General features: G+C 63.5%; 2 protein-coding genes across 2 annotated transcripts in view; one reads left to right on the top strand and one right to left on the bottom strand.

The window, feature by feature from the left end:
- Positions 1-8072, top strand: part of FAM193A (family with sequence similarity 193 member A) — a gene marked incomplete at both ends in the record, with an annotated part of 59273 nt that extends 51201 nt beyond the window's left edge. The window contains 3 exons of the mRNA XM_084234261.1: positions 440-1265; positions 6148-6229; positions 7979-8072. Coding sequence (XP_084090387.1) covers positions 440-1265; positions 6148-6229; positions 7979-8072 — 1002 coding nt within the window. The remainder of the gene's footprint in view (positions 1-439; positions 1266-6147; positions 6230-7978) is intronic.
- A 7111-nt stretch (positions 8073-15183) lies between these two features.
- Positions 15184-22582, bottom strand: TNIP2 (TNFAIP3 interacting protein 2; the record flags this gene model as incomplete). Its single annotated transcript, XM_084233045.1, has 6 exons — positions 15184-15447; positions 15869-15988; positions 16115-16381; positions 17059-17148; positions 18573-18860; positions 22304-22582. 6 exons carry the CDS (start codon positions 22580-22582, stop codon positions 15184-15186), a joined length of 1308 nt encoding a protein of 435 aa, XP_084089171.1.
- Positions 22583-24503: the final 1921 nt, after the last annotated feature.

The raw sequence follows: 24503 nt of genomic DNA, 5'->3' as shown, positions 1-24503 counted from the left end.
GGAAAGCGGAAGTAGCCACTGTCAACTTGCCTTGGATGTTGAACACGCCGGCAGGTCACCTGCACTGCACGCTAGTGGCCGTGGGCCGGGAGGGGGCGTTCACCGTTTCTCAGCACACGCCCTGGCGAGCCCTTGCTCCCCGACCCCAGTCTGCGCCAGCCCCCGGAGGCGTGTGCTGCTGTCGTGTGCACCCAGCTGGCCTGCAGGCCAGAGACACCCGGTCGGCTGGACTCGGGGTCGGGGGAGGGGGAGTGTCTGTGCAGCCCTCCCACCCCCTGGAAGCAAGTGCCCTGGTGGTAGCAAGCGCTCCTGACCCCGGGGGCTGGTCTGCATGGTGTGGGCGCTGTCGCACTTGCCTTCTTGCGTGTGATCGTATGATCTGCTTTTTACTTTCCTGCGTTGTACCTGTCATCCTAAGTTGTCTCTTCTTCCCCGGTAGCTGGAGGAAAAAGCGCGCCTGGAGGCAGAGGCCAGGGCCCGGGAGCACCTGCACCTGCGGGAAGAGCAGCGCCGGCGGGAGGAGGAGGAGGAGGAGCGGCTCAAGGAGGAACTCAGGCGGCTTCAGGAGCTTCAAAAGCTACGAGCTGCGAAGAAGAAGAAGAAAGAGAGGCCGCGTAAAGACTGCCCCAAGTTGGACATACTTGCTAGAAGTTTCCAGGCAGCAACAGAATCTGCGCCTAGCTCTGAGAACTTCCACAACGGCTCCCTGGAGCAGGCTGAGGAGCCAGAGGCCTCACCACACTCCCCTTCCAGACACGCGGACCACACGGAGCCCAGGCCCGGGCCAGGTGCTGATGGGGGCACCGCTGACCTTGGGGATCCCGGGGACTCCGTGCTGCTCCCCTCGAAGGGGGCTGGCGGGAAGCCGCAGGAGCCACTGTCCTTCTTCCTCGACACCATGCAGCCCCACGCGGCGGGGGCCGGCGGGCAGGAGGAGAAGCCGCACCGGCAGAGCAGTGGGGAGCTGATGCGGAAGCCTGCAGAGCCGCCCCGGCCCGCCGAGGCCCAGCCCCGGCTCCGGCCCGAACCCAGGCCTGAACCCAAGGCCCGCGGGGACCTCCCCTCCCTGGCGGAGCAGAGGAGGGAGGAGAGAAAGGCCAACAGCAACAACAACAACAAAAAGCAGCTGAACCCTGTCCCCTCAGAGCCCGGCCCCCCCGGCGAGCCCCAGGGCAGCACTCTGGTGCCCGCAGACTCCCCCCAGCCCAAGGGCAGGAACAAGAAAAACAAGAAGAAGAAAGGAGACAGGGCCGGCAGCTCCCTTGGTAAATGCGTGCAGCGGGCGGGCCTCTCCCTTGGGCGGGCAGCGTCCTCCCGCCTGGCCAGGCCGCCTTTGCGCCTCATGGTCTTGGGGTTCTCTGAGCACTTGGTGCCTTGTGACTGGTCCTTGGCCTGGAGTGCGGGGGGACCTGTCAGTGAGGCCCCTGCCTGGCAGGTGGCTCCCTCAGCCTCCCCTCCAGTTCGCTCCCCACAGGGGTGATGTCCCAGACGCAGAGCAGGCGGGAGGGGGTGCGCGGAGGGGACGGGTAACCCCTTCCAGGTGCCAGGGCCAGAGAGAGCAGGCAGCGCCCTCCTGAGAGACGAGGTGGCCAGCGGGCTCCCTGACTGCCCTGTACTCCACGCTCAGCGGGCATCTGAAGGGAGACCCGGGCAGGGCAGAGGTGGCCCGTGGTACATCCTGAGTTCAGACCCTCGGGGAACGCCCCACGTGTGAGGGGGCTGTCGACAGGGAGGCCGAGGCTGCAGCTCAGGACAGCTGTCTCGTCACAGGTCAGGTGTCCCCCTCTCCACCCTGGACCTGCCCCGGCTCCCAGGAGCCCTGGTTCTTTCCTGTGTGGAGGGGTGTCTGCAGACCCAGACCCCTGGGCGCTGCAGCATCACGACTCCCCGCCCCTCAGTGACGCAGCCCCTGCGCCCGTCTTCCGGAAACGCTGGCGTTTGTGTAGGCACCCCCCGGCCAGGGCGCTGCCCGCCCACCCCCAGTGTCCCTCCCAGACACCCCTCCTCCGGGTGCAGGGTAGCTTGTTGGACCTGGAAGACAGGCCCCCCAGGAGCTCGCCCAGTGCTGGCGCAGCCTCTGCCGGGGCCACGCCCCGCTTTGGAGTGGTCAAGGCTCACTCCAGGCATGGCCTGGCTCCCTGTTTTGTTTCCTTCCAGCTTTTTCCATCTGGTTGCCACCTCCTTCCCGTGGGGAAGCACTCCGTTCTCTGTCAGCTTTTCTTTTGGTTCAGGAAAGGTAGCCTGTCCCCCCAGGACCCCCATCACCAGCAGTTTGCTCCCCCACACGCCCACACCTCGCACCATCTAGAAATCGCCCTCTGGGTCCAGGAACCTTGCCTGGTGCCTCCCAGTTCCCACTGCCCAGAGGGGTCTCATGTGCGGGGTGGGGGGCTGGGGGCGCGCAGGGGTCATGCAGCCTGGCCAGCAGGGGGCGCTGCCAGCTGCCCTGACCTCACGCCTGTAGTTTTTGTGTTTTTTCTAATTATAGTAATACCGCACGTGAGCGGCTGTTTCTGTATCCTTTTTTGAATTTCCTATTCACATATTTTCTTATTTTTTATTGGGCTTTTGGCCTTTTTCTCCCATTTGTTAAGTTCTTTGTGTGTCAGGGATGCGGTCTGTACGTTGCGTCTGACGCATTTGTTTACAGCCACGCGGAAGCGTCTGCTTTGCTGGGACTCGTCCGTCCATCCTTGTTGCCTCTGGCCTGACGTGACTGGGCCGCTTCGCCCGTCCCTGTGGGCTCGGCCCCGGGGCTCCGCGGTGTCCTCCTGGGCGGCGTGCGCCGGGCCCCCCGGGACAGCCCAGCGTCAGGGTTGCCCTCCTGGCGGCTGGTGACGCCGCCTGCACCGCACTTGGCCTGGGGAGCCCTTCTCCTCTTCGGTCGTGGGGCACCCTCCCCGTGCGGCCTCCCCTGGGCTCGGGCCAGTCTCGCCCCCTTGCTCGGCGGCGTCCTGGCCGTGAGTGTTTCCACGCGGCCCCGGCCCCGCCGCCCGCCCGGACGCTGGTCTGTCCCGGGGGGCCTGCGTGTGTGCAGGCGCCGCCTCTGTCTCCTCTACCGAGCACCCCGACCTTTCGGAGAGCTGGTGTCTCTGAGATGTCGCTCGTCCCCCCAAGAACATGGAGGTTCTGTGTATTTCAGGGGTGTTTTAAATTTTCTCTCCTAATTTTTTCCCATTTCTTGCTGAGCCTGTTCCTAAGGATTTAATCTCCCGTTTCTAGCGTAACGAGGATTCTCCGCTGTTACTTCCAGCTCTGCCCTGCCTGGTGCAGCGGCCGCTGGTCGCCTGTCACCGCCGGGCACTGGAGCGAGGCCGCCGAGTTGGGGGTGGTGGGAGGAAGACATGCACGGGGCCGGGCGGGGGGCGAGCGCGTGTCCTCCCACACGCTGGGTTCTGAAAGCCGTGGCGTGAGGAATGAAACACCCGCGCCGGTTCTCACCCCGCTGACCTGAGGCTGTGAGCTCGTGGCTGTATGTAGTTGAGTAAAATTAGTTTTACTTGTTTTTAAGTTTCGGGGGGCTCCCAGGTGCACGGCCGGCTCAGCCATGCTTCTGGGGGTCGAGCTGGCCAGCTGCTGCCGGGCGCACCTGAGAGCCGCCGTGTCTGCGCGGGCGCCGGCCACGACAGCCCCAGGGCTGTCCGTCTCCGCGCCCAGGCCCCGCGCCCAGGCGTCGGCGGTGGGAGAAGGTTCTTCTCCTTGTCGTGTCGGAAGACACTCGGCGACTGCTGCCTTTCCTGAGTGTCGTGTCAGGAATGAGTGTGGGGTCTTGCCAGAGTTTTCTCGCGTCCGTGGTGGAGACGGACGTGATTGTCCTTCTCACGCCTGTTCTGTCCCGGGTCCGGGCAGAGCTGGCGTCCATGGGGGGACCCGCTGTTGCTTCATCCAGGATATCCCCAGTCTGCGTGATGTGTGTGGAAGATACAAACCTGTCGCCCCCCGTTTGGCTACCAGCACCAGCTGTGGGTGTCCGCGTTACACGTCACAGAGAGTTGGGAAGGTTTTGTGTGTGTTTCATTTTCAGTGTTTCTGGAAGAACCCCCTTTGCAGCGGAGCGCTCTGCGCCTGAGCGCGGACACCCCGGGCAGCCTGTGCCTTCGTGGGCTCGCGGCTCGGCCGTCGCCGTCTCCCAGGCTGGCCGGGGAGCCTGTGTTTCCGTCGTTGCTCCTTCGACGGCACGTCGCGGCTTGTTTGCGTGGTGGCTGGGGACCCGTGGTGCTAACGTTTTTCTTTGCAGGCTTCTTTGCCGCTTGTGGTTTGTTCCTGAGTGTCTCTGCGCTTCCTCCCTGTCACGTTTGACTCAGCTTTTCATGGCGTGTCTGAGAGGCACCCCGTTTCCACTTGCCTGGAAGGCGCCTTCATCCTCCGGCCCCTGCGCCCGAGTTGCTGGGCCTCGGCCCCACGCTGGACTGAGTCTGCTCGGGAGCGCCCGCCCCGTCCCCCCTAGCCGTGAGCTCTGGGGTTGCGCCTCCTGCTGGCCCTCTCCCCGACCCCTGCCCGGCCCCCGCACTCCTCTCTGCGCCCTCATCTCCCCGCCCCCGGCGGCGTTGTTGCGTGGCCACTGCGGGTGCTCGCCGCCAGCCCCGGCCCGGTGCGTCCCCGTGGGCTGCAGGACGGGCCTGAGCTCTGGGGCGAACACTGATCTGTAGTCGGGGGGCGTCTCCCCGATCGAGCCTCGTCCCAGCCCCTCTGTTTTGAGCTTACACGTACCCCGATACCCAGGTTTTCGGCATCGATCATTCTAATGAGAGAAAAGGTGGTTGAGGTTCACGTCAGCGCCAGCCTTTCCAGACGAGCCTGCTGTGTGCGGGGCCTGCCCCCACCCTGGGGCCGCGTGAGGGTGTTGCTGCCCGCGCTGGCCTTCTCATTGTCCTCCCTGCGTCCTGTCAGGGCCGGGGGCAGCCGCTCAGTGTGGGCAGCCCAGGCTCCTTGTGGGCCGGGTGAAGCGGGATCCAGGAGCCTGGGGCTTTGGGCTCAGCCGTCCCTGAGAGTGAGCAGCGGCAGGGCAGTCTCGGGTCCGGCTTGCTGCAGGCTGTGAGGTGCGTTTTCTCCTGTGTTGGGCGCCGAGCAGGGGTGAGCGGCGGCGGCAGCCCGTGGGAGAGGGTGCGGGGCTGGTGGGTGCGGAGGAGGGAGAGCTGGCACCAGCAGGACCGGGTGGGGCGCAGGCCCTACAAGTCTTCAGAGGGAGACCGTGGTGTCGCCGTGAGGCCCAGAGTTGCTTGTGGCTGCTGGGCAGGCTGAGTGCCTCCAGTTACATCAGTGGGAATGACCCACGGCCTGCAGGCAGGTGGGGACGGGCCCGTGATGGGGCATGCTGGCGGCTCCCTGCCTGCGCCCCAGCTGTGCCCCTGGCTTGGACAGGCTCTGTGAAGCAGGAGGAAGGAGCCCCCAGACTTGTTGAGATTCGGGGACTGCCCCCTATTCTCCCACCCTCTGTGCAGAGGGCTCCGCCAGCACCTGGGGCTCCTGGGAGGCCTCTGGGCTGTGACCTGACCCCGGAGAGCCCCTGTAACTGTGCCGCTGCCCCTGGGGCCCGCACCTCTGTCCTCGGCACAGGGGCCCGCGGGAGGACGCTTGCCTTCTGGGCGCCCCAGTGGGGTGGCCACTGAGCATGTGTTTGGATGGCCCCAGGTGGGGTGTCCCTGAGCCTCGGGAGCCGGCAGGCAGGGGCTCTTGCCGCACACTCCTGGGTGCCCAGGCTAGCGGGTCACAGCGCGGGGGAGCGACCTGCCACCTCGGCCATTTGTGACGTCTTTTTTCTTTTTTTTTAGAGATTTATTTATGGCAAAAAAGAGCTGGGGTACAGGCCAGAGGTGCGGGGGGGGCGAAAGGATCCACCAGAGACAGAGTGGGGAGCAGAACAGGCAGACTGACAAAATGCACTGCTGAGGGGAGCAGCGGGGGAGACAGGAGAGGTCTGCTGCGCCCTATGGGGAGCTCCCTGGCCGGGGATGGAACTCGCGCTGCAGAGGCTGCGGGCAGCTTCATGGTGCAGTGCTTATTAACCCCTTGCGCCACCAGGGAGGCCTCAAAGTCTCATTTTAGAGAGAAATTTACTTTGTGAAGCTGATGAAATTCAGTAAAACAGTAATCGGTCCCCTCTGGTAAGGCGGCCGGGTCGTGACCTGCCTCTCCTCTCCTCCGCAGATGATGTCTTTCTGCCCAAAGATATCGACCTGGACAGCGTGGACATGGACGAGACAGAGCGGGAGGTGGAGTACTTCAAAAGGTAACGTGGGGCTGGGCCTGGGGGCTGCATGCCCAGCGTCTGGCCCGGCAGCATCTGGCACCTCAGCGCACACCCACTAGCGCCTCCCTGCCCCATGCACGCAAAGACCGGTTTGCAGCGTTTGGAGATCGACAGTAAAGAAACATTTCAGTCCCTAAGCATTTGCGAATCTGGAAGCACAGTCCTTCCTGCAAGACAGCGGCAGCCACGCATGCTGGTCAGGCTGCCCCGGCCCCGCCCGCTCCGCTGAGCTGGTGGCGCAGAGCCCGCATCTCTGCTGGCCAGAGCTGCGTTGGAGCCGGTGTCGCACGAGTCCCGGTGCACGGCTGTGGTGGCCGGACAGGCGGCCCGAGCGCAGCTGCGGAGCCTCGGGTGTGGCAGCGTCAGGAGCCTGAATCAGTGCGTTCAGGGCTGCGTTTGAGAAATGAGGAGAAGGGCAACACGAGAAGGCCAAAGAAAGCAGGAAACATTTTTTAACAGAAGCTGAAGGAAATAGAACAGAAAAGAAAGACTGAAGCGGGGAACAGAAGCACCGAAGGCCCCTGAGACCAGAGTTTTGTTCCTTGGAAATACAATGGACCATCGTGGGCCTCGCCGGGCAGCTCGCCCGCCCCAGGGTGTGTGGGCGCCATTCCCCCCCCGGGCCTGTCCCTGACCGCGACAGACAGGCCCCCCGAGTGACCCGACGCGGCGCCCCCCTCCGCCGTGGGGCTGCCGGAGGGCCCCGCGGAGAGGCCTCCTCTGCCCGGGTCGTCACCCTCCCCCAGGCCGCACTGCACCGGCCGCCGTGTGGGACGGGACATTTGACCGGCCGCCAAGGAAGGCAGCCGTAGCCTCCGGCCATCGCTGAGGAGCTGCAAGGGCAGCTGGGGGCGCCCGTGAGAAGACCCCATTCTGAGGCCACACAGAGGCGCCTCCCGGGCCCGGGCGGGCACTGCTGGAGCACAGACCCCTGGGCCGCTCGCACACACACCACACCCCCCCGCGCACCTCGTCTCTCGCAGATGTCGCTCCCGCGAGAGCGGTGGACGCAGAGACGCAGCATCCCCCGTTCGGGCCAGCAGAGGCATGTCGGGAGCGCGCACCCGGCCAGCTGGTCGCCCGGACGTGCGCCGGAGCCCCAGGAAGCGAGGCCACTTGGCTCGCGCTGGCCGAGAGGCCGAGCCTGGGTTGAGCTCTGATCGCTGCTGCCCAGGTTAAGGCCAGGAAGGAGAGGCTGTGAGCGATTTGGCAAAGTAAAGGTTTTTGGGGAAAGTGCTTTTCCCTTCATTTAGCGTAAAACTGGCCCTTGTTTGCTGGGGAGGGGCGAGCGCAGCGGCCCGTGGGCCTCCAGGTACCTGACGCCCCGCGGGCTGGGCAGCGAGGGGCAAACGGTATCAAAACCGTGTCTCCCTGTAAAAACTCTGGTTTCAGGCAACTTTTTCTGCCCATGTGTGTCTATGCAAGCACCTCCCTTTTGCCTAACCTAACCTTTTGGGACATAAAAAAAGTTCTGGTTTCACATCACCCTCGCCAGTGGACACCCAGGTGGCCTCGGAGGCTTCACGGCCACGGTAAGGGCAGCACCGTTGGCAGAGCCTGGCTGGGGTCAAGCCTCAGGCTCCCGGTGGGCCCGTTGGGAGCGTCCCCCTGCCCGGGCTCCCTGGGGTGCGAGGGGAAGGCGCCGGCCTCGTGGAGGGTGGGGGAGGACGCGCAGGCGCAGCTCGGGGCAGCGTCCCACGCGTGACCGTCGCTCTTGTGTCTTTGCAGATTCTGCCTGGATTCCGCCAGACAGACCCGACAGAGACTGTCCATCAACTGGTCCAATTTTAGTTTGAAAAAAGCCACCTTTGCTGCCCACTGAACCAGGACTGCCGGAGAGGGCGTGGGGCGGGCCGGGCCCGGGGGCCTGCGCCCAGCCGTGCGGGACGGGCCGAGACCCCGGCGGAGATCCTGCTGCTGGACCTGCCTTGTAGCTCACGTGTGTCCCGCCCCCCGAGGGACACGTCCTGGCGTGGCCTGTGCTGTCGGGCTGGACCGGGGCCCGCCCCGCTGCTCGGCTGCTCCCGTGTGCCCGGGCATGGCCGGCCACCTGGCGCCCGGCCCGCACCCACCACGGCGGCCGGCGGCCTCCCGTGCTCCTCCACGACCTCCTGTCCAGAGTGTACCGTCGCGCCGTGTGTGTCTGCCCCCTGACTAGTAGCCGGCTTGTGGAAGACCCTTGCAGAACGAGAAGTTCAGAAACAAACCCACCCCGTACTCACCGTCGAGTCTGTTCGCGCGTGCGGCTGTATTAACACGGAGGCCTGCCCGGCTACTTTTTTAACATATTGTTAAGTGATATTAAAATCATGTCTTTCTTTTTGAAAGATGGAATACATTAGTAGCAGAAGACCTGGTCTGGCTGCTTTCTGCCGGGGGGCCGGCCACCATCCCAGGATCCCGGGTGCCACGCCTTGTGGGGTCTCCTGCGCAAGCAGGCTGGACCCGGCCCCAGTGCAAAGTGGCGGAGGAGCCGCAGGTGGGGTGCGGGTACCTGAGGCGCGGCGGGGGGGAAGCTGCATCCAGGCCTCAGGCCAAGGGGAGGGACAGGGAGGGCGTTGCTAATACCGTTGAGGCACAAAGTCTGACGCGCGGAGCAGGGGCGATCAGAGGCAGCGTGAGTGGGAGGCGTCCCCTGGTGTGTCTCTGTCAGGCCCCACATGCGGGTTTTTGGGGAGCTCCAGGGAGCGCCTCCCACCTCCGTGCCGTTCCAGCTCCCGTCACCCTGGGGAGCTCAGCGCCGTGCCCAGCTGTCCACACGTCCGCTCTGTGCATGAGGAGACGCTGTGCGCGGGGACAGCCTGGCCAAGCTCTTGGCCCAGGAGAGGCAAGCAGGGGAGGCCATGGGAACACCCCGACCTTGGTGGCCACTGCCCTTCCCAACAATGGGCCTGGTAGGCCAGCAGGCCCGAGACCCTGGGGGCAGCAAAGGCGCCCGGCGACAGGTGTACCGTCTGGAATTTGGGGTTGCTGTTTGTGGACCAAGGGCCAGCCTGAGAGCCCGAGGCCCAGGGCAGTGAGACTAGCCGAGGCAGGGCTGCTGCTCTGTTGGCCGTGCAGCTCCAACAGGCGGCTGGACCAGGGCCCAGGGAAGCTGCTGGCACGAGAGGGGCGGGACACAGCCTTGCCGCTCCTGGCCTTTGGCTGAGCCGGGGAGCGCAGCCCCCGGGCTCTGGGCTGACCGCAGAGGCAGGCTGGCTGTGAGCGTGGCAGGCGCTGTGTCGAGGGCCCGAGGCCGTGAAGTCCTCTGGGACTCCGAGTGGGGGGCCTTGCCCTGCTGCAGTGGCAGAGCGGCAGCAGGACCAGCTGGACAGGTCCACGAGGCCTGGGCCAGCGGCCAGGAGGGCAGGCGTGTTGGGCACAGGTCAGCCAAAGGGCCCTGCCGGGGCTCGACGCCTGGGAAGGTGACGGGGGTGGGGGTGGGGGGGCTGCAGTGCCTGCTCCGGAGACCGACCAACACGAACTGCAGCTGGCGCCTGGACGTGAAGGGCAGCGTGTTCAGATCAGCGGGTCCTGGTGGGCACTCGCAGCAGCTGAAGGTGGCAGAGTTCACGAGCAGCCTCTGGCCGCCCAAGCTGAGGCCCGCGGGTGGAGGGCCAGGGACTCCAGGCCCCGGAGGAAGGGATCAAGAGGGGCGCCTCCCTCCCGCCGCTGGTGTGCGCAGCGGCCGCTGCCTCGCCTCGATCGGTCCAACAAAGTCATTGAGCGGGAAACCCTGGACGAGAAGGCGGCCTCGCAGGGAGACGAGGGGCAGAGTCAAGACTTCCGTCGCCTCCGCGGAGCCTCCGCACCTGAGCCGTCCCGGCCGCTGCAGTCACGGGCCTGTGCTTCCTCGCTGGGTACGCTGCCCGCCCACCACGAACCGCCCGGGCCTCCTGACCGTGGCCACGGCGGGCCTGCAGGGCCAGCTCAGCTGTGAGGAGAGAGGTAGGCCCGTCTGCTGCTGCAGGTGCGGCGCCTGCGGGGTGCGGCCTGGGGGCCGCGTGCTGACGTTGCGCCCCGGGGCCGCGCCCTCCGGGAAGCTGTTGGACTTAAGTTCTGGTCTCCATGGTCTGCCGTGAGCCGAGCCGAGCCGAGCCTCGCAACGTGCTGACCAGCAGCGCCTGAGCTCAGTGTGCTCGCCCGAGACCGCCCCCCCCACGCTCCGGCCCCCGGTCTTGGAGCCCCCTCGCTCGCCTTGCCGGAGCGGCAGCGCAGCCTGGGTGGCCTGAGCCCCGTTGGCTGCACCCGAGGCCCTGGCTGGGACCGCGGCGGCCTGGGGCTGGGTTCGCGTCTGCGCTTGCAGCCAGGCTTGGGGACTTGGGGACGCGCAGAGGCCGCCGCCAGCGTGTCCTGAGCCAGCCGCGGGAGAGGCGCTCTGCCAGAGGTGACGACGCGGAGGCAGGGGCAGCATCCTGGGCCCTGCAGGGTCACCGCGGAGGCACAGTCCGCAGGGCGCCATGTCGGAGAGCGGGTGGGGCGCGGCGACCGTCGACTTCGTGCCTCACCTGGGGCCCTCACATCCCGGGGTGAACAGCCCTCAGCACCCCGTGGGTTTGCTGTGAGAGGGAAGCCGGGGCCCGAGCGATCGCGTTGCTTCCCGGGTGCGGACACTAACTCCGAGCGCGGAGGCCCTTCCGTGGCCCCCTGTGGGAGAGGAAGAGGGAAGACCCGCCCGGGGTGGCCCGCAGGCCTGGGGCAGCGTCGGGCCGGGGGAGGCCAGGAGGGGCGCTGGCCGCCCTCAAAGGATGCTGTCGTCACACGGGGAGTCGAGTTGTTCCTTTACGACAGTTCCGGTAAGAAGAGAGAAGGTGTAGACCTTTCAGGAGCCCCTCAGAGTCTCCACAGCCGGCCCTCGCCCGCAAAGAGGGACAGTGTATGTTCCTTTCCGGGTTTTCTCCCCTCTCGCCCTTGGTTGCTCCTGCACCGGGAGGGCCTCTGGACAGGCCGGACTCGGTGGGACGTGGCCATCGTGCCTTGATGTGACCGTTGGGGGTGGCGCTTCACGCGACATCCAGTACAGCATCAGCCGTGGGAGGTGGGGTTGTATTTTTTGCGTGCACCTTGAGCAGGCGAGAGAACCCGGCCTCTCCCTAGTCTGCTGGTGCTTTGGCTTTTGTTTTGAGCCATGCCGGGGCATTGAATTTTGTCCTGTGCTTTTCCTGCTTCCGTTGAGATGATCGGTTATTACGGCGAACCTTTAGGGTCTTGTTTTTCTAAAATACCACACAGTCGTGTATCCCTATGCAGATTTTGCCTTGGTTATAATGTATTATATTTTTATTTAATTATTTTTAAGAGTTTATTTATACAAGAGCCGGGGTACAGGCCAGAGGCGTAGGAGGGTGAGAGGATCCACCAGAGACAGAGCGGGGAGCAGAACAGGCAGACTGACCAAGTACACTGCTGAGGGGAGCAGCGGGGGAGACAGGAGAGGTCTGCGCGCCATGTGGGAATCTCCCCGGCCGGCCGGGAATTGAACCAGTGCCGTGGAGGCTGTGGACAGCTTCGCAGCACAGCGCTCAACCGCTGCACCGCCAGGGGAGGCCCTAAATAAATCTTTAAAAAAAAAAAATGGGCCTCCCAGGTGGTGCAGTGGGTTGAGCGCAGGGCTGTGGAGCTGTCGGCAGCCTCTGCATTGTAGGTTCGATTCCCGGCCACCCAGGGAGATTCCCACATGGCACGGCAGACCTCTCCTGTCTCCCCGCTGCTCCCCTCAGCAGTTTCAGTCCGTCTGCCTCTCCTGCTCCCCACTCTGTCTCTGGTGGGTCTTCTCACCCCCCGCACCACTGGCCTGTACCCCGGTTCTTGTAGAAAGTAAATCTGTAAATAAATAAATGTTTATTTGTGCTGCAGTTAAAGCCGGTGGCTTTAACCCCTGCACCATCGGGAGGCCCTAGTGTAGTCTCTTCATGGTGCCGGGTGCCGGGCGCGGTTCCTTCTTCACTCTCCTGTTCAGGAGAAACACGGAGGTCACCTTTCTTCACTTTCTCAGGTTTCGGATGACGAGCCAGGAGACGGCCTTAGTTCCCGTGCGTCAGACCGGTGCCTCTCAGATGTTCCGGAGAATTCACAAGTGACGTCTTCTGGGCCAACATTTTACATTAGTTTTAAGTTATTTAATGGACCTGGAGCTATTCGCAGCTTCTCTCTCTCGTCATTGTGGTAAGTGGCGTTTTCCAAGGGCCTCTCCGTCCGTCTGCCGTTTTTACTGCTGTTTGGAAGAACTCTTGACGTTGCTCTTCACTATCTGATTCCGGCTTTTATTTCCTTCCGTTCTTTTTGGGTTTAACTTGCAGTTACTTTCCTAGGGTCTTGAGATGGGCACTTGGATCACTGAATTTTAAACTTTCTTGCTGGCAATTTTGGTTAAATCTTCCCAATCATTACTTCTTCCCTGCTTCTGCCAGTTGTGAGAGGCAGCTAAGATTGTACATTTGCCTAGTTCTCATTTTGCTGTACTTTAAGGTTGATGTATTAATGCATACAAGAGCTGGGGTGCAGGCCAGAGGTGCAGGGCCGGGGGGTGAGAGACAGGGACAACGGGGGAACAGAACAAGTGGATCCACTGAAGTCCACTGCCGAGGGGAGCAGCGGGGAGGCAGGAGAGGTCAGCTGTGCCCTGTGGGCAGCGCCCTGGCTGGCCGGGATGGAACTCGCACTGCAGAGGCTGCGGACAGCTTCGTGGGTTGCGTCTTCACCCCTGGCGCCACGAGGGAGGCCCTACATTAACTTTTCAATGAAATATTTTCATTGTATTTTATTTATAAAGTTCTTTTTTTTTTTTTAATAGAGGCATGCTTTATTTATGTTTGCTGGTTTTGTTTGTTTGTTTTGTTTATACAAGCACTGGGCACAGTCAGAAGCGCGGGAGGGTGAGAGGATTCACCAGAGCCAGAGCGGGGAGCAGAGCAGGCAGAAGGACCGAAGGACACTGCTGAGGGGAGCAGCGGGCGGCAGGAGAGGTCTGCGCGCCACGCGGGACCCTCCTCCGGTGGCCGGGGAGCAGCCGGGGATCGAACCGGCGCCGCAGAGGCCGCGCGGTTTCGCAACCCAGCGCTCAACCGCTGCGCCACCGGGGAGGCCCTTTCATTGTATTTTAGTAGGTACCCTAGAGGTTATGTTTCATGCATTATAGTCTCTCTTAAATCATTGCAAAAACCTTGTAACGGTAAATTCATCGAACATCCCTTTCCCCCGCCTGGACAGTTCTTGTGGCCGTGTGTTCGCCTGTTTAACTCTCAAGACCTTGTTTTATTTGTTTATTTTTTATTTATTTTTTTTTTTTAAAGATTTACTTATTTATTTATACAAGCACTGGGCACAGTCAGAAGCGCGGGTGAGAGAATCCACCGGAGCCAGAGCGGGGAGCAGAGCAGGCAGAAGGACCGAAGGACACTGCTGAGGGGAGCAGCGGGCGGCAGGAGAGGTCTGCGCACCATGTGGGACCCTCCTCCGGTGGCCGGGGAGCAGCCGGGGATCGAACCGGCGCCGCAGAGGCTGCGGGCAGCTTCGCAACCCAGCGCTCAACCGCTGCGCCACCGGGGGAAGCCCTATTTGTTTATTTTTTAAAGATTGATTTATTTATGCAAACAAGAGCTGGGGTACAGGCCAGAGGTGTGGGGGGTGAGACAGAGTGGGGAGCAGAACAGGCAGACTGACTGAAACACTGCTGAGGGGAGCAGCGGGGAGACAGGAGAGGTCTGCCGCGCCATGTGGGTAGCTCCCTGGCCAGGGAAGGAACGCATGCTGCAGAGGCTGCGGACAGCCTCATAGGCTGTGTCCCAACAGGGTGCACCACCAGGGAGGCCCACGAGACCTTGGAAAGGGGCGCATGGGAGAAGGTGACACCTCAACTACAACTTGAGTGGGATCCCACAAAATGGAAAAGACAAGAGGGCGCCCCAGGTGAGAGGGGTCGCGGCCCAGTGCAGCCCTTTATGCTGGCGGGCTGCAGGAGCCTCATGGCCCGGGGCCAAGTCCCAATCTTGTCACTAAGCTGCTCAAGCAACCAAACTCCTCTGCGTCCTCTCCTGACCTGTGTCGAGGGGGACGTAACACCGAACTCCCAGGACTGTGATGGCTAAAGTCAGCCTGGCCGGCAGGCCCAGCACTGGTCTCCTGATGAGCGACCGCTGCCCCACTCGCTGTGCGCACTCCCAGGCCTTGCTCTCAGCAGGAACCGGCTTCCTCCCGCCGTGTTCCCAGCCCTTTAGTTCACGGCCAACCCGGGCTGAACCAGGCCAAGGCAGCACACTGGGCTGGCACCCCTCATGCTATCTGACAGGACCTCCTCTTCTCAGCGCCCTGAGTGGGAGTGTTTGCCCTCGCTTGGCCTAACTCCTGCCCAAGTGAAAATACAGCTGGATCCCTGTGCCGACCCCCAGTGTTCGTCCCGAGTGGTCACGGGAGCGCGGGCATCTGTTACAAACATAACTGTGCTGTCAGCATCTGGACACGCGATGAAGGCTGCGGTGAAGCAGCATGTTTGTACTTTGGAGCTGACACTTGGCTCCCCCATGGGCAGGGTGACATGCTGCCACCGTGCCCCTCATGCGACAGGACAAGGCGGGGCTTCCACCCTAAGGGCTGCATCCCTGCCTGGCCCCACGGGCAGCCCCCCTTCCTAGCACGCTGCACTGTCCCAGGTGCATGCTGGGGCGGGGCGGTCCCACTGACCTGAGGAAGCCCCACCAGATGGCCCCCGGTCTCAGCCAGACGGCCCCAACCCCACACAGAAGGAGACCGGGCCCTCTGCCTGCGGACCTTCTACTCCCCACTCGCCTCGGCTTCCAGCCCCAGTGGAAGACCCCTCTGACGCGGTCCGTACCACCCCTGTGGGGAACCAGAGTCGGCTTGTTCTGGGGCCCAGGACCCCAGTGGTCTCAGTGTGGCTTGTTGAGAGCAACAGGACAGCTGCCCAGGGGCGCCAGGCCCCCACAAAGCCGCAGGGCTCACTGGCAGCACTCAGCCACGTGCCTGAAGAGCTCCTCGCCTTGCTCGTCACCAAAGCACTGCAAACAGTGTGGGCACTGGAGGTCCCCCTGGCCTCTCCGCGGTGCACTTGGGCGGCCGCCCTCCGCAGGAGACTCCAACCACGGAGATCCAGTCCCGGGCCTGCAGCCACTGGGCACAGCGAGCTCCAATGCGTCTGTCTCTAAGTACTTGGGGGCTCTGCTCCCAGTGTGAATCCGGCGGGAGGCCGGCTCTCGGGAGTCCTGCAAGAAAGGCAGGAAGGGCCTGTTGGCACATGTGTTGGCGGCCACAAAGCCGGCCCCAGGGTCCAGCAAGTAGCTATTCCTTCTGTTTGAGTGGACTTTGCCCTCCCCTTGCTTCCCTGCAGCCCAGAGCCCGAGTGAGAGGGTGTCTGGTGGCAGCTGAAGGGGTTGCTCATGAAGGAACAGGTCGAGGGGGCCCTCCCACACTCCTGATGGAAGGTCCAGATGGACCCATCCGTCCTAGGGCACCTGCCCAAACAGGTGGCCCCGAAGACACACCCCATGCAACCATCTGGCCCACCCCGTGCCTCCCCTTGAGCTCAGCACACTCCTGGCAGGACGTGCTGGACCGCATGCACTGCCGCCCGTGGGGACAGCACACTGCCCTGGCAGACACAGGGGGACCGGGGGGCTGCTCTACCTGTCTCCAGGCTGCCTGGTGCTGCAGGGAGGCCACCTTCTCCTCAAGTTCGTGAATCCTGCTCTGAGCCCGCTCCCGATCTGCCCTTTCGGACGCAAAGTCATCCTTGTAAGCGAGAATCTGAGGGACGAAACTCGCTGTCACAACACTGTTTCGGCTCAAGGACGAAAGTTCTGCCCAACTTCCACCCACCCCACGGCCCCGCCACTCTGTGCCCCAAGCCCTTGGCCGGTGGGCCCAGCGTACCTGCTGCTCCAGCATCTGCACCCGCTCCAGGGCGGTGTCCCGAGCCCGCCGCACAGCCGCCAGCTCCAGCTTCACTTCTGTCCAGCCGCTCATCTTCTCCTCCAGCTGTCTGTTGAGCCGGCAGATCTCCTTCCTCATCAGCTCGGGCGGGGAGGGTGTTTCCGGCTCACGGGAGGCCTGCAGCCCCTTCAGCTGCGCGTGTAGCCCCCGCACATACTCGTCCCTGCTGTCGTCATAGCGCTGCCACTTGGCGTTGAGGTCTTCCACCTGGGCGGGGGGGGGGGGGCGGGGGGCGGTGCGGCTAAGACCTGCTCTTGGGCCGTGCTGAAGGTGAGGCTGTTCAGCAGCCATAAGCAGCTGGGTGAGCCCCCCTGATGGCAGCTGAGGGGACCTGAGGCCATCAGCCAAGGCTGCCATGCTGATGTCACAGCAGCTGTCTCGGACAGAAGTGGACTTGGAGCCTTAGAAACTGTACTTGAGGGGCCTCCCTGGGGGCACAGCAGTTAAAGACTCAGCCACTGCAGCCTGAGCGCAACCCCTGGCCAGGGAGCTGACGCCCAGGGCACAGCAGACCTCTCATGTCTCCCCACAGCTCCCCTCAGCAGTGCACCTCAGTGGATCCACCTGTTCTGCTCCCCACTCTGTCCCTGGGAAATCCTCTTACCCCCCCACACACATACCTTTGGCCTGTACCCCAGTTCTTGGATGCATAAATAAATCTTTCAGAAAAAAAACTACTTGATGAAAACTCTTGTATCTCCTTCAAATGAACTAACTTGGAGAGACAGGACGCGTCCTGTGTCCTTTGAGGCAATAAAGTCTGGTTTCAGGGGACCTACCCATCAGCCAAAGTGGCCTGAGGACAGGAGCAGCCCTTGGGTATAGTGGGGGGAGGGCCCTCCCCTAGAGGAAAAGTTCCCGGATGAAATAGTAAAGATACCCACGTGGGCGACCTTCTGCTTCAACAGTCGATTTTCTTCCCGCAGCTTCTCAATAACAGTCTGGACAGAAGCATCCTCACCCGCATGCTCCAGCTGCAGAAGGCAGGGACCAACAGAGGACACAGTGTCACCAACCGTGGCTGTCACGTGCAGGGAGAAGCAAGTCAGCCTTGGAGACTGAGGGCGCAGTGCTCAGCCGCGTGTTCATCTGGCAGAGAAGAGGAGCGGAGACCCGGGAAAGGACTGGGTGCTGGTGCCACCTCCCGGGCGCCGCCCTCCACAGTTCCTGTGCCCGAGCTTCCCAGCCGCAGGCATCGCAGGAACGGGAAACGCCACCCATGGGCACCTTAGAGTGCCCTGGCTGGGTCCCACAGCCACCAGGGCCTGGCGTGAACGGAGTTCCTCTGTCCCGGGCCCGCGGCACAGGCATGCCCACGCACAAGCTGCTCCCCTCCCAGCGGTGGGCACGCCCAGCTGAGAGGGTCTGGAGTCATGCGTCCGAGCCCGGAACTCCGCATGGAGCAGCCCGGGGCCTGGGCGCCCAGACACCGCTGCTGAGAGTTCCCCTATGCCAGAGGAAATGCGTGTCCCAGCCCCGCCGCACCGGGAAGCCCCTGGTGACTCAGCCAGGCGAGGCAGAGAAGTGGCGCGCTGGTGTAGAGACGACGCCGAGCCCCATGTTGGCCTCAGGCTGACCAGAATGTGTGGCTACTTCCAAAACCCCGGAGGAAAATGACAGTGACTCAAAATCGGACGAGAGTGCCGCCGCCTCCACCCGGGGCCACTTTTCTTTTGGTTTCTGAGACCTGCCGTGTCCTTTCTGAGCTTCCTTGTTCTCTGAACCCACCAGACTCAGGCAGAGAAGATGCAGGCCTGGGGCCTCCCCGGTGGCGCAGCGGTTGAGCGCTGGGTTGCGAAGCTGCCCGCAGCCTCTGCAGCGCAGGTTCGATCCCCGGCTGCTCCCCGGCCACCGGAGGAGGGTCCCGCATGGCGCGCAGACCTCTCCTGCCGCCCGCTGCTCCCCTCAGCAGTGTCCTTCGGTCCTTCTGCCTGCTCTGCTCCCCGCTCTGGCTCTGGTGAATTCTCTCACCCTCCTGCGCTTCTGACTGCACCCAGTGCATGTATAAACAAAACAAACAAATAAATAAAAACATGCCTCTATTAAAAAAAAAAAAAAAAAGAAGAAGATGCAGGCCTGGGGGAGGAAGACCCACAGGCGGCCTCTTCCAGAGCCAGCCTCGGCTGGGCCGCCCCTCTTGGCTCAGACACACAGAGCCCACAGAAGGCCGGTCCTTCTGCTGGCCTGGGGCCTAGCTCCAGCACACTCACCTCACCTCTGCCTCAGTTTCCTTCTCACCAACAGCACCAGTGCAGCACTTGCCCAGGGCGGCCCCTGTGCGGTCTCCCCACGAGCCCAGGTGGCTATAGGCCCTGCTGGCTGGGGCACCAGCTAACCACCTCCCCAGGCTGCAGGCACCGCCGTGAGGCCTGCTCTCCGGTTGGCACCCAGGGCCTACCTCAGGGCTTTTGTCCCCCGCATGCACATGCGCACGCTGCCGATCATCCAGACATCTGGCCAGATGTTGGCACATGTGGGCGGTGGCGGCCAGAGTCCTCCGCAGTTGGTGGGTCTCGTCAGCCAGGGAGCGGCACAGGACGGCGCTGGCCGCGCACGCCCGCTCCTTCTCGGCCACGGTCCTCCGGAGCAAGAGCACCTCCTTCTCCGGCTCGAGCTGCGGCTGGCTCATGAGTTGCTGGGTCTCCTTCTCTTTCTCTTGCAGCTGCTCCGTGAGTCTCTCAATTTCCTAAGTGGGGGGATTTACAAGACCAGCGTGATTAAAAGAGGTGACCGCGGGCAGCAGACGCGCGCTGGAGGTCTGCCTTGAAACGCTCCTTAACTCAGCGTGCAGCCTGTGATGGTCTGCGGACCTTCAGCCACCCCTGTTCTCACGAGTGAGTTCATCGTTTTAGACTTTACATCATCAAACTACTGAGTGTGGCGATTCCAAACATTTCTTGATAGGAAGGGGAGAAGCCCCACTGGAGTGGGTAGCCCCCAAAAGGTATGTGCCCGTCCTGGCCCCTGGTACTTGAAAAGGGGACGTTTATTTAGAAGGAGGGTCTCTGCGGATGTGGCCCGCTGCGAGGACGTCGTTCTGGCTTAGGATGGAGCGTGGCCACAGGTGCCGCAGGGACGGCCGCGGGGAGACGGGCGGCAGCTGCAGAGAAGCACCTGCAGGCCGGAGAACGCCGAGGGCTTCTGCCACCTGGAGCCTGAGGAGGCAGGCGGGACCGGCCCGGAGCCCCGGAGCCCAGCTCTGACCACACCAGGGCGCAGGCGTCTGGTCTCCGCTGTGGAAGGTGAAATCTCTGTTTTTTTAAGCCCGTGCTTCATGGCCCCTTGTTACAGCAGCTCTGGGAGGCCATCAGTTACCTTTATAAGGGAGCAAAAGTCAGGGCCTCCCTGGTGGCGCAAGGGGTGAAGACGCAACCTATGGAGCTGGCCGCAGCCTCTGCAGCACGAGTTCCGTCGTCGTCGTTGTCGTCGTCCCCCCCCCCCAGGCCAGGGAGCTGCCCACAGGGCGCGGCAGACCTCTCCCCTCTCCCAGCTGCTCCCCGCAGCAGGGGATTTCAGTGGACCTGCCCTTTCTGCTCCCCGCTCGTCTCTGGGGAATCCTCTCACCCTCCCGCGCCTCTGGCCTGCACCCCAGTTCTTGTATAAAAATGGATAAATCTTTTTAAAAAATTTTTTTTAAATAAACAACAACAAAAGTAGTTCGTCCTCACTAGCAATTGCTTTAAAGGTAACTAGATGAAGCTGTTCAACAAAAAGACAGAACGGCAGGAGGGTAAAAAGAAATGACCCCCCACATGGCCTCCAAGAGACGCGCTTTCTGCCCACGGGCACGCAGGGTTGCACGGTTGCACGGCTGCAGGCGGGCAGAAGGTGGGCGCGCACTCCCCGCAGAGCACCCCAGCCATCCAGCGCCAGACAAATAGACTTGAACGTGAAAAAGTTATGGGGCAAAAAAGGTGCTCTGGTGGGCCTCCCCGGTGGCGCAGCGGTTGAGCGCTGCGTTGAGAAGCTGCCTGCGGCCTCTGCGGTGCCGGTTCGATCCCCGGCTGCTCCCCGGCCACCGGAGGAGGGTCCCGCATGGCGCGCAGACCTCTCCTGCCGCCCGCTGCTCCCCTCAGCAGTGTCCTTCGGTCCTTCTGCCTGCTCTGCTCCCCGCTCTGGCTCTGGTGAATCCTCCCACCCTCCCGCGCTTCTGACTGCACCCAGTGCATGTATAAACAAAACAAACAAACAAACAAACAAACAAATAAATAAAAATACGTGCCTCTTTAAAAAAAAAAAAAAAGTGCTCTGGGTTCATGAAGGGTTTCCTGGAGCAAGATCTCTTAACTACGGACACCCGTGCGCCTGTGACTAGACCCGCAGGAAAAAAAGAATGACATGTAGAAAGACAGCAGGACGGTGAGAGTGGGCGACTTCAACACCCCTCCCCACAGTGAGGGAACCCCCATGCCACAACCAAGGAAGGCAGCTGCCAGGACAGGGGGACGGCCAGGACAGGGGGACGGGCCCCGCGGGCCGCACCGGGAAACACCGCAGCCATCTTCCCGGCGGGCCAGAGGCGGGAGGCCACGCAGGAGGAAAACTGGAAAGTTCCCCTTTGTGACGGTGAGGGACCATGCAAACCCGACCCCCTGCAGAGACCAGTGACCTGGTGCTCACCCGGGAGAAGGCGCCCCAACAAGCCCACTGCACGGCTCCAAGAATTCAGGAAAACAGCTAAACCCACACCAAGAGAAGAAATGGAACAAAGATTAGAACAAAGATAACTCAAGTAGAGAAAATCCGTGAAACCAAACACTGGGTCTTAAAACCATGAACAAAGCTGACAACCCTTTACCCAGGCAGAAAAAAAGACTAATCACAAAAGTCAGAAATGAAAGTGGGGACACCACCCCCAGTTCTGCAGAACTAGAAGGAATCCACCGCGAACAGCTGTCCTGCCAGCCCCTGGATACCCGGTGAAACGGGCACCCTGGGGACCAAACGCTGCAGACTCAGGAAAACCCAGAAGACCTTCAACCTCTAGGAAGGACAGCACCCCCACTCCACTCGCCCCTGGGCATTTCCTGCCAGGTGAAGAATGAGAACCCTCCTGAGAGAGGCCCCTAGAAAATTAACAGGGACCAGCCTCCCCCAGGGGACACTCCCCCCACTCCCCCCACACTCCCCTCACCCCAACCCTCCCCTCACCCCAGACACTCCCCTCATCCCAACTCTCCTCACTCTGACACTCCCCTCACCCCAACACTCCCCTCACCCCAACACTCCCCTCACCCCAACACTCCCCTCACCCCAACACTCCCCTCACCCCAACACTCCCCTCATCCCAACTCTCCTCACTCTGACACTCCCCTCACCCCAACACTCCCCTCACCTCAACACTCCCCTCACCCCAACACTCCCCTCACCCCAACACTCCCCTCATCTCAACACTCCCCTCATCCCAACTCTCCTCACTCTGACACTCCCCTCACCCCAACACTCCCCTCACCTCAACACTCCCCTCACCCCAACACTCTCCTCACCCCAACACTCCCCTCATCCCAACTCTCCTCACTCTGACACTCCCCTCACCCCAACACTCCCCTCACCCCAACACTCCCCTCACCTCAACACTCCCCTCACCCCAACACTCCCCTCACCTCAACACTCCCCTCACCCCAACACTCTCCTCACCCCAACACTCCCCTCACCCCAACACTCCCCTCATCCCAACCCTCTCCTCACCCCAACACTCCCCTCACCCCAACACTCCCCTCACCTCAACACTCCCCTGACCCCAACACTCCCCTCATCCCAACACTCCCCTCACCCCAGACACTCTCCACACCCCAACACTCCCCTCACCCCAACACTCCCCTCACCCCAACACTCCCCTCACACCAGACACTCCCCTCACCTAGAGACTCCTCACCCCAGAGACTCCTCTCCCTGACACCCCCGTCACCCCAGAGACTCCCCTTACCTCAGAGACCCCAGAGACTCCCCTCACCCGGACACTCCCCTCACTCCGACAATCCCCGACCCCAGACACTCCCCTCACCCCAACACTCCCCTCACTCCCAACTTCCCTCACCCCTGACAATCCCCACACCCCAATACGCCCCCCGCCCCAGAGACTCCCTCACCCCGACGCGCCTCACAGCCCCGCGACCGCGCGCCCCGCACCTGGCGCAGCTCGGCCTCGGCGGCGCCGCTTTCCCGCCGCCGGAGCTGCTCGCGGCAGCGCGCCACCTGCCCCAGGAGGGCGTCCACGAGCGACGGCGCCGCGTCCCCCTCGAGCGTGGCCAGGCGCGCGCGGAGCCGCGCGATGAGGGCGTCGCGGGCGTCCAGCTGGTCCTGCAGGTGCCGCAGCCTCTGCCCCGCCTCGTGGTACAGGCCGCAGAGCGCGGCAGCTGCGCGCGGGGCCCCCGGCCCCCCGCCCGTCGCCGCGCCCTCAGCCGACATGGCGGCGCGCCGGCCCCGAGGCCGCCCGGGCCCGGCCACTTCCGCGCGAGCGGGGCGCGGGGCCCTTCCCGGAACTCGCGGCCGGGCCCCGCCCCCGCAGGCCCCGCCCCGCAGGCCCGCCCACCGGGAGGGCGAGCTCCGGAAGCCCAGCGGCGGGCCCCGCCCCTCCTGGGGCTAGGCCCCGCCCCTCCTGGGGCCAGGCCCCGCCCCTCCTGGGGCCAGGCCCCGCCCCTCCTGGAGCCAGGCCCCGCCCCTCCTGGAGCCAGGCCCCGCCCCTCCTGGAGCCAGGCCCCGCCCCTCCTGGAGCCAGGCCCCGCCGCCGCGCCCCGACCCCGCGGAGAGCGCGACCCGCGCGCCGGCCCTGGCGACACCCCCCCGCCCGGGCGCCGGGGAGCGGGGCGGCCCCGGGGCGCGGCGGCCCCAGCCGCGGGCCCAGCGGGGCGGGGGGCGGCGGGCGCCCGGCGGGAGGGGGCCGGGCCGAGGCCCGCGCGCGCAGGGCCCGGGGGGGCCGGCCTCGAGCAGCGCCTCGGCCGCCGGCCGCCCGCCGGGAGCAGCCCGCGGGGCGGGGGCGTCGGCTCCAGAAGGTTCCCGGGACGGCGGGTCCCCGCCGGCGCCCGGCGTCGCCCGCCCGGGCCCGCCGAGCCCGCGCACCCCAGCGCGCGGGCGTCTCCCCGCCGGAGGGGCCGCGGCCCCGGGGCGCCGCCCGGCCGCTCGCGAGGCCGCGCGGGCCGAGGCAGGGGGCGCCTGCGGGCGAGTCTCCTCCCTCCGCCCGGCCCCGCCTGGCCCGGGCCGCCTCAGCCGCTTTGCTTTTTGAATAAGATTTCTTTTCATTTGTTCGTGCCACAGAGCCGGGGCGCGGCCCGAGGGGCGCTGAGAGCACTCCCCAGAGACAGGGTGGGGAGCAGCGCCGGGGTGCGGACTGAAACCGCCGCGGAGGCTGCACAGGGCAGCCCCCACTGAGCGGGTTCCTGGCTGGGGGTCCTCACGCGGCTTACGAGGGACTGAGGAGCACTCCGCGGCAGGACACGCAGGCTCAGGGAAGGTTTACTGACGAGGGAAAAGGAAATGAGGAAAATGGGCACCTCAGGGGGAAAACAGGGAACTAAAGTCTTTCATGCGTCCTCCCCGATCGCCGACCTGGAAACCCAAAGGCGCTCTCCGAGCTGGCGGGGAGCCAACATGGGGGACCCCCCAAAGCCCACGTGTCTGCCTTTATCCCCACCTGGCTGCTGAACCCCACCCTCCGGTCCCAGCCCCCTTCCCTTGGGTGGGGATGGGATGTGGAGTCCCCAGTGTCTTTGGCTCTGGCCTGGGGTGGGGGTGGCGTCCACAAAGCCCGTATGGGATCAGCTTTAGGGCATCTTTCCCCCTAACAGTTGGAGCAGCGGGGAGACAGGAGAAGTCTGCGCCGCCCTGTGGGTCAGCTCCCTGGCTGGGGACCGAACTCAGGTCACAGTGGCCGCAGCAATAGCTTGATAGCCTGAGACTAACCCCTGCACCACCACAGAGGCCCAGTCACTTCATTTTTGCCACACACCTACACCGTCTCTGCCAGGTGAGAGGAATTTTGCCTTTAAGGCAAAGAGTGAAAATGGGGTTCAGCCCTGGTGTAGTGGCAGCTGTTCCAGAGGTGGGTGGCCCGTCCCTGGAGGCTGCTCTATGCAGGCGGCACATTATCGTGTCCTGTCCTGTCACTCCCTAGCGTATTAGGGTTTCTGTGTTATGGGGTAGGATTTGGAAGGTCATTTTTTTTTTCTTTTGGGAACACTCGGCATTTTTCCCATATAAAATGAATGGCGATTGTGTCTTCACTTTGCACCCTTTCCACGTAGGGAAGATTCAAGGAACTCTCCACTTTTGCACGGCGGGGGACCCGCATGCACCCTGGTCCTCAAGGTGCTTGAACCTGGATCTCTGCTGT

The sequence above is a fragment of the Talpa europaea genome, assembly GCF_964194135.1.
Source record: "Talpa europaea genome assembly, chromosome: 5".
In the NCBI taxonomy this organism is placed as follows: Eukaryota; Metazoa; Chordata; class Mammalia; order Eulipotyphla; family Talpidae; genus Talpa; species Talpa europaea.
This window is presented reverse-complemented; position numbering and strand designations above follow the sequence as displayed.